This window comes from Eumetopias jubatus, unplaced genomic scaffold, assembly GCF_037043125.1.
Source record: "Eumetopias jubatus isolate StellerSeaLion01/CBP00866 unplaced genomic scaffold, mEumJub1_p1.0 scaffold_15, whole genome shotgun sequence".
NCBI classification, from domain to species: Eukaryota; Metazoa; Chordata; class Mammalia; order Carnivora; family Otariidae; genus Eumetopias; species Eumetopias jubatus.
The window spans coordinates 11,145,707-11,159,869 of NW_028274821.1; the positions used below are offsets into that span (position 1 = coordinate 11,145,707).

The 14,163-nt window shown below is 39.5% G+C and overlaps 1 protein-coding gene across 2 annotated transcripts in view; it reads left to right on the top strand.

The window, feature by feature from the left end:
* Window positions 1-14,163, top strand: part of PGM5 (phosphoglucomutase 5) — a 208,350-nt gene that overhangs the window by 117,323 nt on the left and 76,864 nt on the right. For both annotated transcript variants that reach the window (XM_028117393.2, XM_028117394.2), the window contains exon 7: window positions 7,129-7,244. In XM_028117393.2, coding sequence (XP_027973194.2) covers window positions 7,129-7,244 — 116 coding nt within the window. The remainder of the gene's footprint in view (window positions 1-7,128; window positions 7,245-14,163) is intronic.

A 14,163-nucleotide genomic window follows, 5' to 3' on the forward strand; every position in this document is an offset into this window, starting at 1 on the left:
TGTTGAAGTATAAGGTATATAAAGAAAAGGACAACTCTTAAGTCGCTCAAGGACTTTTCACAAAGGCACATTGCTGTGTAACTAACATCTAGATCAAGTAACAAAACAGCACTCCAGAAGCTCCCTTGTTCTCCATTCCAATTACTACTTCTTCCTTCCCTCCCTCCCCAGAGGCAACCGCTGCCCTGACTTCTGTCACCAATGATTATCACAAATGTTACCACAGTCAAGTTAATTAACACATTCATCACAGCACATAGTTACTTATTTTTTTATGAGAATGCTACTCTTGGCAAATTTCAAGAATACATTATGTATTACTAACTACAGTCACTGTGCTGTACATTAGATCCTCAGAATTTACTCATCTTGACTAGAAGTTTGTGCCCTTTGACCAATGTCCCATTTCCCCCAACCCCCTAGGCTCTGACAACCACCCATCTATTCTCTGTTTCTATGAGTTTGACTTTTTTTGGACTCTGTGTAGAAGGGATACCATAGAGTATTTTTTGTTCTCTGCCTGGCTTATTTCACTTAGCAGATGCCCTCCAGGTTCACCCATGTTGTCACAAACGGCAGGATTTCCTTCTTTTTTATGACTGAATAATATTCATTGTATATATATACCACATCTTCTTTATCCATTCATCTGTTGACGGACATCTAGGCTGTTTCCATATCTTGACTACTGTAAATAATTATGTAATGAACATGGACATGGACATATCTTTTTGAGATCCTGTTTTCATTTCCTTTGGGTATATACACCCAGAAGTCAGATTGCTGGATCATATGGTAGCTATTTTTTAATTTTTTTGAGCAACTTCCATCCTATTTTCAATAGTGGCTGTGCCAATTTATATTCCCATCAATAGTGCACAAGGGTTCCCTTCTTTTTTTTTTTTTTAAAGATTTTATTTATTTATTTGAGAGAGAGAGAGAATGAGAGATAGAAAGCACGAGAGGGAAGAGGGTCAAAGGGAGAAGCAGACTCCCTGCTGAGCAGGAAGCCGGATGTGGGACTCGATCCCGGGACTCCAGGATCATGACCCGAGCCGAAGGCAGTCGCTTAACCAACTGAGCCACCCAGGCGCCCCACAAGGGTTCACTTCTGTCCACATCCTTGCCAGCTCTTATCTATTGTCTTTTTAATAATAGCCATTCTAACAGGTGTGAGGTGATATCTCATTGTGGCTTTCATTTGCATTTCCCTGATGATTAGTAATATTGAACACCTTTTCATATATCTGTTGGCCATTTGTATGCGTTCTTCAGAAAAATGTCTCTTCAGATCCTTCACCCATTTTTTTTTTTTTTATTGGATTGTTTGTTTTCTTGTTATGGAGTTGTAAGAGTTCCTTACATATTTTGGATATTAACCCCTTACTGGATATAAGGTTTGCAAATATTTTCTCCTGTTTCGTGGGTTGTCTTTTCATTTTGTTGGTAGTTTTCTTTGCTATGTAGTAACTTTTTGGTTTATGTTGTCCCACTTGTTTATTTTTGCTTTTGTTGCCTGTGCTTTTAGCATCCTACCCAAAAAATAATTGCCTAGACCAATGTCAGTGATTAGTTTTCTACTTTGAATTATATGTAAATTGAATCATACAGTTTATATTCCTCTGTGCTGACTTCTTTAACTCAATGTTATATTTATGTGATGCATTCATGTCTTTCTGTGTAGTGGTAGCTTGTTCATTTTTTCTCTTCTATGCTACTCCTTTATGTAAATATGTCACGTAAATAAATATGCATAGTCAGTACTGATTTGCATTCCTTTAGCAATACATGAATTCCCTATTTTCACCAGCACTTGTCAATACCACTCTTTTCAGCTAGTCTTGTGGGTGTGTAGTCTTATCTCATTGTGGTTTTAATTTGCAGTAACATAATCTTTACTGATATTGAGCATCTTTTCATATGCTAATTAGTCAATCGAATATCCTCTTTTATAAAGTGCCTGTTTAACACTTTTGCCCAAGACTTTTTAAAAAGGTTATCTGCCTTATCTGCCTTTTTTACTGATGTGTATGAGGTTTTTTGTTTTTTTTTAAGATTTCATTTATTTATTTGACAGAGAGAGAGAGCACAAGCAGGGGGAGTGGCAGGCAGAGGGAGAGGGAGAAGCAGGCTTCCCACCGAGCAGGGAGCCCCATGCTGGGATCATGACCTGAGCCGAAGGCAGACACTTAACCAACTGAGCCACCCAGGCGCCCTATATAAGAGTTTTAAGATATAAACTGCATGTAAGTCTTTTGTTGGATATATGTGATGCAAATATTTACTCTATGCTATTGGGGGCGTTTAAAAATGGGGCTAAGAGTTCGGTGTGTAGAAAACAGAGTCATGAGCCCTGCTTGGCTTTCAAGAAAGTGGACGTTTGAAGATAAATCAAAAGAAGAGGAACCTGGATCTTGTTCTCTTTAAGTCTACTGCAGCTTTGTTGAAGTAGGATTCCAAGAGCAGCTGGGTATGCTTCATGTGCTTGATATAACCAATCATTTTTTATTTGGCTCACATGCTAAAAGAGAGTCATTAACCATTGATATTCCAGTAGAGTATATCACACATAATGTTGTAGTACTTTATAATTAGGTTAATAGATATTTGAATAGCGACTGTGACCGTGCATTGTGCTGGAAGCGCAAAGATGGATATGTCAGACCCCCTTAATTTGGTGAGCTTTTAGGGTATGGTTAGGATGCTTTTGTATCTGTTATCTTGTTTGATCACATGAGGGTAGGGTGATGGCCAGACTGGTAAAACAGAAAAATGTATTCTCTTGCTCTTCACACCTTTGATTTTTAGTTAGTCATTGCCCTAAATCTGTGCGATCTCTATTTCCAAGAAATGCCTTTGTCTCATCCTGATAATCCCACTAATCAACATCTTGTGAAATTCTCTTTCTCAAAATGACGAATTTGAATAAAACACATGGTGGGGCGCCTGGGTGGCTCAGTTGGTAAGCGTCTGACTCTTGATTTTGGCTCAGGTCATGATCTTAGGGTTGTGAGACTGAGCCTCGTGTGGAGCTCAACGCTTAGCACAGAGTCTGCTTGGGATTCTCTCTCTCCCTCTCTCCCTGTCCCTCTCCCCGTTCACACTCTCTCAAATAAGTGAATAAATAATCTTTTAAAGTCAATAAGTAAATAAAACATGCAGAGATGACTTAGTTATATTTTTAGGAAACTACAAGAGAAAAAGACCACAAAATTAGAGATACTTTGCCCCCTGCTATCCAATAACACCCCTTAAATAATAGATATTAGTCAACTGAAATGATACAGAATTTATTAAGGGCAAATCTGACAACGTGCTATATTATCCTAAACATTGAAGAGCTATAAATGTATATAAGATGTAGTTCCTGCCTCAAAGAATTTCTAATGCTGGTGGTGACAGTAGTGTGTATCTGTGTGTGGAAGAAAAGTGTTAAGGATGTGACAACATCAGCAATGACAACGTAAACATAAAGACCTATACCAAGTGAGAGGAAATGTAGCAGGAAGGCTTACTTTGGATTGATTGTAATGATAAGGAAGGGTTATATTGACTAAGATAATGGAGCTGCTTCTATAAGACAATATTCTCAGTCATCAAAAGTTAAAAACAGGTGTTTCTGATTGGTGGTTGATTCTGCTCCAAATGGTAATTTAGAGACGTGGATCCTTCCATACTGTGGGTCTGCCATCTTCAATGTATAGCTCCTGGGTTTGCTCGGCTTGTCCACTGTAAGCTGGCAGAAGGAGAAAGAATATGGAGGATGGGAAAGTTTAATAGCCAGATCTGCAAAGGGTGTATGTCATTTCCACTCAAGTTCCATTGGCTGGAACTCCACCCTGTGGCCACAGCTAACTGGGAGGGAGGTTGGGAAGTATAGTCCAGCTGTGTGTCCAGGAGAAGAGATGGGTTTGTTGGTCACCTAGCAGCCTTTGCCACAGTCTTCACAGTGGCAGGGCATTTAAGATAGGTCTTGAAGCAACATGAAGGATATTGACAGAGATTGGAAAGGATTAATCCAGGTAAAATGGAAAGCATGAAGAAGGACTAAGGAGTAGCCAACAATAGCAAAAATGAAAGAGCAAATTTGAAAAATAAGAGATTGTCCAGTTATTAGGAGTTTGTAGTGACTTTCATGAGAGAAACTGTTGGAAAGATAAGTTGAGGCTGTTTCCAACCCAGAGCCACATTTTTAGAAGTTTAAAAATCACACTGAGCAGTTTGCATCCACCATGGTTCTTTTTGTTTGTTTGTTTGTTTAAAGGTTTACTTATTTGAGACAGAGAGAGAGCACGAGGAGGGAGGGGGCAGAGAGAAAGGGAGAGAGAATCTTAAGCAGACTCCATGCTGGGTGTGGAGCCCGACACAGGGCTCAATCTCAGGACCCTGAGATCACGACCTGAGCTGGAACCAAGAGTCAAAGACTTACCTGACTGCACCACCGAGGTGCCCCTGTTTTTATTTTTTTTAATTACCAGAACTCAACTCCCGCTTGCAGGAAAATTGTGGTCGAGACTGATTTTCTTTCTTTTTCTTCATACTCTGGTCTTTCCTAGGAAGTGAGTTCTTATGTTTGTCTCCAACACATGGTGGCAGCAGTCAAGAAGGGTGATGACCCTCAGCATGAGCAGCTTCATTTTAAGTTTTCAGAAAATCTCCAGGGGTCTCCTGCCAAAAACCAGCCTAGAGCATGATATCTGCTGAATGCAGTGTTGGGGATGGATCCCAGGTTCAGTAGAGGGAGGGCGGGAGGGGAATTCCTTTCTGACTCTAGGGCACAATCAGCTCATGCTCAGGATCCCAGAATTTAATTACCCACATTGTTATCCTAGCTTGTGTAGCTACAACCGTGGCTTAGTTATAGAAGTATCCGGTCCTTTAAAATCCAGCCTCAGCCCTCAGCCTGGTGACCTCCTGACAGTGATTAATTGGGAAGGGTGGGAGCAAGGGAAATCCTTTCTCCTCCCTTCAGATCTGCCAACTTGGCTTTGAACCTACAAGAACGCTTTAGCTAGAAAATATATGTCCCCAGACTTTCTACCCTTTTTCTCACCCTTACATCTACTCCATGTTGCACATTCTATTTGGTAATCATATGCTTTCATATTTGCTACATTAATTTTGACCTAGGCTTTCTATGTGCTGACTCTGGGAAGCTTTTGTGTGAATTATTCCTCCTTCCTTCAGCTTCTGACTATGACATTAATGGCTATGAAAATTTACCTTTGATCTACAATTCGGGGAGGATTTACTTCATTGTTCCTACCAGGCTAGAAGTATGATTGTATATCTTTCTTAGCCCATTAAAACAACAACAACAACAGAACCTTTGATGTAATACCCGAACATCTAAAAAGTGCTTCGTTTCAAAGCAAACTCGAAAGAGATTTAGCACACAATTTTTCAAGATCCTGAACACATCCAGTTATATTTAGATATTATGGAAGGGAAGGTGTTCACTTTCCTGTAGCAAGAGTTTCTAGATATTTTTTTTCTTTAGCTGGCCACAAAACAAACCTAAAGAAATCATTATTACATTGTGTCTTTTGTCCTCTGTGCACCTTTCTTCCTCTTCTTCACCAAGATACCCTCACTGGTTCCTTTCTCTGGCTACCTCCTGCACTTACAGCCTTTGAAAAACTAAATCTTGCTGGTGGCAGACATTTGATGTTTTTGCTTTTTGGTTGCTTGCATGTGGGAAAGCTGAAACTCTTTAGGTCAATGGTACAGTAGCAGATCATTCCCCAACATAATCTGAGTTCTACATATCTCTTAGAACATGTGGGAAGACAACATAATATGGTGGAATGGAACATGAGCAGAAATTAAGCAGACTTGGGTCCAAATTCTAGCTTTGCCTCTCACCTCTGTGAAACCTTAAACAAATCACTTGACCTCTCTGATCCCCTGAGCCTGAATTGTGACAGCACCAATTAGTTTTAGCTGTTCTTGAAGTTTATCTATGTGGAACAATACAGTGTATATTTTCTTGTTCCCAGTTTCTTTTACTTAACATAATGTTTGTGAGATTCATCCAAGTTGTTGCATGTAGCAAGTTTGTTCCATGAAATTTATGGTAGTGCATTATATATCACAAATCATCTGTCCATCCTACTCAATGGACATTTGGTTTGTTCGGTTCTTACGAACTGTGATTCTGTGATCATTTTTGTAAAATCTTGTGTATATATTCTGTTGAGTAATGTCACACACTGGGTTCCCCAGGTAGTAGCCCTGAGAGAGATTTGCTTGCAAGAAGTTTATTCCTTTCTGCCGTCAAGACCAAAGTTGTCTTTAAGATCAGTACCTATGGGGGAGCGCGGAAGGGGACTAGGACCCCAAGAGAGAAGCTGGACTGCAGTGCAGTCTTGGCAAAGGCCTCAGTCAACTTATGGGGAGCTCTAGAGCTGAAATGGTCCCACAGAGTTGTGCCAAACAGGTGCAAGGAGGCTAGACCTTTATACCTATATCCCCATTTACCAGCCATTGGATGTGGATTGACCCAGGAAAGGAAGCATGATTTTGAGAGTGACATCTCTCTTTGGCAGAGAGTGGAGGCCATGTCTGTGAGCTGTTAGCCATCAACATTTCTAGGAGCTGGTAGAATGAGTTTTCCAATCCTAAAAGTCCTTGTGTGTGTGTGTGGGGGGGGCAGTGAAGCAGAGCTGTACACCACAGTGTCCACTACATGTCATTAGTAATTTCTGGGAGTTGAATTGCTGGGTCATAGGATATGTGTATATTCATCTTTAGTAGATATTGTCAAACAATATTCCAATGTGCTTAGACCCAAACTCCCTCTTAATTTAGATTCTGAGATCCCCAAGTGGGATCTTACCGTGAAGATAAAGGAACATTTATAGAAGGGAAACACAAATGTGAGAATATCCTCTACATTAATTCAATATTTTCTATATTATGGGGAAAGCAAAACTGAGAACCACTGGAATAGATTATTTATCATTTTCTACCTTATGGCTTTTAACATCCTGAAAAATGTCAACACTGTCCAGAATGTTCTGAAATCTAGTTATAGAATTAATAAATTCTAAAGACTTACTTCTGTGCTGAGAAAAGAAAGGAGAAGAGATATATGAATTGACTGTTGCCTTGAATTTCATTTTTCAGAGTGGCCAAATCAATGAAGGTCCCTGTATATGAGACCCCAGCGGGATGGAGATTCTTCTCCAATCTGATGGACTCGGGACGGTGCTCTCTGTGTGGAGAAGAGAGCTTTGGCACTGGTAGGTTTTGCTGGGGTGACATCACTGGAGAGGGCGGCTGTGGCTGCAGCCCTGTGTGACCCCAGTTTGGAGACCTGTGACCCCACTGTGAACCAAAGGCTATGTATGGGGAGAGATAATTAGAGGAAAAAAAATCAGAGAAACCTGATGGGATATGTGCAATGATACACTCATATCTTCTGGCCATGTTTTTCTCTCTTTTTTTTTTTAAATCAATTTTGGGATCATATGGTAATTCTATTTTTAATTTTCCGATGAACCTCCACACTGTTGTCCAAAGTGGCTGCACCAGTTTGCATTCCCAGTAGCAGTGCGTTGAGGGTTCCCCCTTTCTCCACATCCTCGCCAACACCTGTTGTTTCTTGTGTTCTTGATTTTAGCCATTCTGACAGGTGTAAGGTGACATCTCATTGTGGTTTTAATTTGCCTTTCCCTGATGATAGTGATGTGAGTATCCTTTCATGTGTCTGTTGGCCATCTGTATGTCTTCTTTGGGAAAATGTCTATTCAGGTCCTCTGCCCATTTTTAAATCAGATTGTTTAGGGTTTTTTGGTCTTGAGTTGCCTAAGTTCTTTACATGTTTTGGATATTAACCCCTTATCAGATACATTATTTGCAAATATCTTCTCCCATTCAGTAGGCTGCCTTTCTCGTTTTGTTGATGGTTGCCTTTCCTGTGCAAAAGCTTTTTATTTTGATGTAGTCTCAATAGCTTATTTTTGCTTTTGTTTCCCTTGCATTAGGAGACATATCTAGAAAAATGTTGCTGTGACCGGTGTCAGAGAAATTACTGCCTGTTTTCTCTTCTAGGATTTTTATGGTTTCAGGTCTCACACTTAGGTCTTTAACCCATTTGGAGTTTACTTTTGTATATGGTGGGTATTTACCCTAAGAAGATGAAAACACTAATTTGAAAAGATATATATGTGCACCTCTATGTTCATTGCAGCATTATTTACAATAGCCAAGATATGGAAGCAACCTAAGTGTCCATTGACAGATGAATGGATGAGGAAGATGCGTGTGTGTGTGTGTGTGTGTGTGTGTGTGTGTGTGTGATGGAATATTAGCCATAAAAAGGATGAGATTGTTCCATTTGCAACAGCATGGATAGACTGAGAGAGCATTATGCCAAGTGAAATGTCAGTCTGAGAAACATAAATACTATATGATTTCATTCATATGTGGAATGTAAAACACAATCGTTTCTTGGCCTTTTGGCTAAGATCAAGTGTGGAATCTAAAAAACAAAACAAATGAATAAAAAAACAAAAAGCAAAATCACCCAGTGTCTATCCATAGATGAATGGGTAAAGAAAATGTGGAATATATATATATATACACACACAGTGGAATATTACTAAGCCATAAAAAGAATGAGATCTTGCCATCTTGCAACATGGATGGACCCAGAGTACTGTATAATTTCACTCAGATGTGGAATTTAAGAATCAAAACAAATGAATAAAGAAAAAAAGAGACAAAAAAACTAGACTCTTAAATACAAAGAAAAAACTGGTGGTTGCCAGAGGGGAAGGGGATGTAGAGGGATGGGCAAAGTAAGTGAAGGGGAGTGGAGGATTCAGGCTTCCAGTTATAGAATGAATAAGTCATGGAAATGAAAGGCACAGCGTAGGAAATATAGTCAGTAGTATTGTGATGGTGTTGTATGGTGATAGATTCTGTCTACCCTTGTGGTGAGCATAGCATAACGTATAGAGAAGTTGAATCACTATGTGTATACCTGAAACTAATGTAGCATTGTGTGTCAACTGTACTCAAATAAAAAATATTTTAAAATTTCCATTTCTTTACAAAATTTTCTATTATGGCAATTCAAAAAATTGTATGAGAGTAGAGAGAATATCATTGAATTCCCACCTGCTTATCGCCTAGTTTCAATCATCGTCAACTCATGGTCAATCTTGCTTTATCTCTACCTTCATCTACGAGGTGAGCTCTCCTCTCCGGTTAGTGTGAAACAATCCCTAGTGTGAATCTTTAAGTATAAAGGCTGTTGAGAAAAAATATGTAATGCCACAGTACTACTATCACATCTAAGATGTTAAAAATTCATTTCTTTTTTTTCAGTATTTTGAAGATGTTACTTCATTGTCTTCTGGCTTGCATACTTTCCAAGAAGGGTGCTTCAGTTCTTGTCTCTGTTGCTCTATGTTTAAACTCTTCCCAACCCCTACCTCTGGCTGCCCTCAATATTTTCTTTTTATGTTTTGTTTTCAATAGTTTAACTATAATATATCTAGGTATTTTTTTTAACCTTGCTTGGGGTTTGAGGGATTCTTGGATCTATTGCTTATTGTCTTTCATTAATTTTAGAAAATTCTCCGTCATGGGGCACCTGGGTGGCTCAGTTGGTTAAGCGACTGCCTTCGGCTCAGGTCATGATCCTGGAGTCCCGGGATCGAGTCCCGCATCGGGCTCCCCGCTCGGCGGGGAGTCTGCTTCTCCCTCTGACCCTCTTCCCTCTCATGCTCTCTATCTCTCATTCTCTCTCTCTCTCAAATAAATAAATAAAATCTTTAAAAAAAAAATTCTCCGTCATTATCTTTTTAAATATTTCTCCTTCCCAATTCTTTCTCTCTTCTTCTGAGATTCTGATTACACATGTGTTAGATGATTTGTGACCATATGTTGTCTCAGAGCTCTTTACACATACTGTTTGGTTTTGCTTTTTTTTTTTTTCTTTTGTGTTTCAGTTTAGGTAGTTTCTATTGTCATTATCTTTTAGTCATTGATTCTTTCCTTAGCTGTGTCCAGTCTTCTGATGAGCCTAGTGAAGGAATTCTTCATCCCTGATATTGTTTTTTATTTCCAGCATTTCTCTCTGACTCTATAATTTTCATCTTGGTGAGAAAATTCCCCATCTGTTTAATATGTTGCTTACCTTTTCCATTAGATCATTTTACATATCAAACATAGTTATTCCAAACTCCCTGTTTGTTATTTCTAATATCTGATTTCTCTCTGAACCCGGTGTCTCTTTATCGAGAAATAAAGCAATGGTTTAGTCTTTCTTGCTTTTTGTGTATCTCATAATTTATCACTGAATACTGGACAGAATGTATATAAGAACAATAGAGACTCAGGTAAACAATATTTGTTTTTTATTTTTTTTCAAGTAAAAAATATTTATACACAGAAATGGGCATACCTCTTCTTTTTTCAGGCCATTACTATGCAAGGTTAAATTAATCTAATCAGGAGTTGAGCTGGGTTTGGATTTTATTGTTTCTATTTTAATTTTTAGTGTTGCATAGGGTTCAAATTCTTCCAGAAGTGGGATATTTTTACTGTGTGCCAAAAGGAAAGATGGGGTGCTGGAGGACATTTTTCAGTGTTTCTGTTTCATTTGCAGCTTTCAACAGTGCCCGCATGTCTGTGATACAAGATAGACCTCTGTTGTCAGGTGCTTGACCCTTCTCTAGTGGCAGCAGATCTCTGCTTAGTATTGGAGTAAGATGCTGGGTCCAAAAAGTTTCCCTACCCTTCCTCCCAAGAGGGTTTTCAGTTCAATCCCTATTCCAGTAACAGTGGATTTTTGCATGGGTTCTTGGGATGAGAAAGTTTGCAACTCATATATCCAAAAGTTTAAGCCTTTTGTTTCCTATTAAAAAAAGGTTTGGAGACCTGGAAGGGCTTCAGGCTTATGTCTCAGCCGCATGCCAACATTATTAGGTCTGCTTCTCTGTCTCCCGTCTTTTTTGTGAGCACCCAGTGAAGGTTTGTGGGAAATAACTTGGAAATGTGTCCCTTGTATCTGGGACTCCTAGCAATTTTAAACCAACATGATAGGCTCTTCTTGGCCTTTAAGCATTTTTGAAACTCTTAAGTGACTTCTTATTTTTCACTTTTATAGAAGCATTCTCTTTTTTCTGTGATCTGCCAAAGGAGAGATGGTTTTGTGTCCTGTTTCTTCTTGAAGGGGCTTGTCACCTTTTGGGAGTCGCTTACTTTATTGCCTTATGACCTCATATTTCTAATGAGTTCAAGAAAAGTTATGATTTTGTAGGTTCCTGGCCTTTTCTTATTAGTGGGGCAGGAGTGACATTCTCTTATAGATATCCACATCCTAAACGGAATGCAGAAGTGGAGCTCCAAAAGTAATTTCTTAATAATTTCTCCTATTCTCACCCTTCCTTAATAGTTTTTTTTTCCGATTGGGATACAACAGATCTTACTTTATAACTGGTTGATACCCCTTTGTTTTTTTGTTAATTTTTTTTCTTTTTTATTATTATGTTAATCACCATACATTACATCGTTAGTTTTTGATGTAGTGTTCCATGATTCATTGTTTGTGCATAACACCCAGTGCTCCACGCAGAATGTGCCCTCCTTAATACCCATCACCAGGCTAACCCATCCCCCCACCCCCCTCCCCTCTAGAACCCTCACTTTGTTTTTCAGAGTCCATCGTTTCTCATGGTTCGTCTCCCCCTCCGACTTACTCCCCTTCATTCTTCCCCTCCTGCTATCTTCTTCTTCTTTTTTTTTTTAACATATATTGCATTATTTGGTTCAGAGGTACAGATCTGTGATTCATCAGTCTTGCACAATTCACAGCGCTCACCATAGCACATACCCTCCCCAATGTCTATCACCCAGCCACCCCATCCCTGCCACCCCCCACCACTCCAGCAACCCTCAGTTTGATTCCTGAGATTAAGAATTCCTCATATCAGTGAGGTCATATGATACATGTCTTTCTCTGATGGACTTATTTCGCTCAGCATAACACCCTCCAGTTCCATCCACATCGTTGCAAATGGCAATATCTCATTCCTTTTGATGGCTGCATAATATTCCATTGTGTATATATACCACATCTCCTTTATCCATTCATCTGTCGATGGACATCTTGGCTCTTTCCACAGTTTGGCTGTTGTGGACATTGCTGCTATAAACATTGGGGTGCACGTACCCCTTCGGATCCCTACATTTGTATCTTTGGGGTGAATACCCAGTAGTGCAATTGCTGGATTGTAGGGTAGCTCTATTTTCAACTGTTTGAGGAACCCCCCACACTGTTTTCCAGAGTGGTTGCACCAGCTTGCATTCCCACCAACAGTGTAGGAGGGTTCCCCTTTCTCCACATCCCCGCCAGCATCTGTCGTTTCCTAACTTGTTAATTTTAGCTATTCTGACTGGTGTGAGGTGGTATCTCATTGAGGTTTTGATTTGGATTTCCCTGATGCCAAGCGATGTTGAGCACCTTTTCATGTGCCTGTTGGCCATTTGAATGTCTTCTTTGGAAAAATGTCTGTTCATGTCTTCTGCCCATTTCTTGATTGGATTATTTGTTCTTTGGGTTTTGAGTTTGATAAATTCTTTTATAGATTTTGGATACTAGCCCTTTATCTGATATGTCATTAGCAAATATTTTCTCCCATTCTGTCGGTTGTCTTTTGGTTTTGTGGACTGTTTCTTTTGCTGTGCAAAAGCTTTTTATCTTGATGAAATCCCAATAGTTCATTTTTGCCCTTGCTTCCCTTGCCTTTGGCGATGTTTCTAGGAAGAAGTTGCTGCGGCTGAGGTCGAAGAGATTGCTACCTGTGTTCTCCTTTAGGATTTTGATGGATGCCTGTCTCACGTTTACGTCTTTCAACCTTTTGGAGTCTATTTTTGTGTGTGGTGTAAGGAAATGGTCCAGTTTCATTCTTCTGCAGGTGGCTGTCCAATTTTCCCAATACCATTTGTTGAAGAGACTGTCTTTTTTCCATTGGACATTCTTTCCTGCTTTGTCAAAGATGAGTTGACCATAGAGTTGAGGGTCCATTTCTGGGCTCTTGATTCTGTTCCATTGATCTACGTGTCTGTTTTTGTGCCAGTACCATACTGCCTTGATGATGACAGCTTTGTAATAGAGCTGGAAGTCCGGAATTGTGATGCCGCCAGCTTTGCTTTTCTTTTTCAATATTCCTCTGGCTATTCCGGGTCTCTTCTGGTTCCATACAAATTTTAGGATTATTTGTTCCATTTCTTTGAAAAAAGTGGATGATATTTTGATGGGGATTGCATTGAATGTGTAGATTGCTCTAGGTAGCATTGACATCTTCACAATGTTTGCTCTTCCAATCCATGAGCAGGGAACGTTTTTCCATTTCTTTGTGTCTTCTTCTATTTCTTTCATGAGTATTTTATAGTTTTCTGAGTACAGATCCTTTGCCTCTTTGGTTAAATTTATTCCTAGGTATCTTACGGTTTTGGGTGCAATTGTAAATGGGATCGACTCCTTGATTTGTCTCTCTTCTGTCTTGTTGTTGGTGTATAGGAATGCCACTGATTTCTGTGCGTTGATTTTATATCCTGCTACTTTACTGAATTCCTGTATGAGTTCTAGCAGTTTTGGGGTGGAGTCTTTTGGGTTTTCCACATAGAGTATCATATCATCTGCAAAGAGTGAGAGTTTGACTTCCTCTTTGCCGATTTGGATGCCTTTGATTTCTTTTTGTTGTCTGATTGCTGTGGCTAGGACTTCTAATACTGTGTTGAATAGCAGTGGTGATAGTGGACATCTCTGCCGCATTCCTGACCTTAGGGGAAAAGCTCTCAGCTTTTCCCTATTGAGAATGATATTCGCTGCAGGTTTTTCATAGATGGCTTTTTTGATATTGAAGTATGTACCCTCTATCCCTATACTCTGAAGAGTTTTGATCAAGGAAGGATGCTGTACTTTGTCAAATGCTTTTTCTGCATCTATTGAGAGGATCGGATGATTTTTGTTCTTTCTTTTGTTAATGTGTTGCATCACGTTGATTCATTTGCAGATGTTGAACCAACCTTGCAGCCCAGGAATAAATCCCACTTGGTCATGGTGAATAATCCTTTTAATGTACTGTTGGATCCTATTGGCTAGTATTTTGGTGAGAATTTTTGCATCCATGTTCATCAAGGATA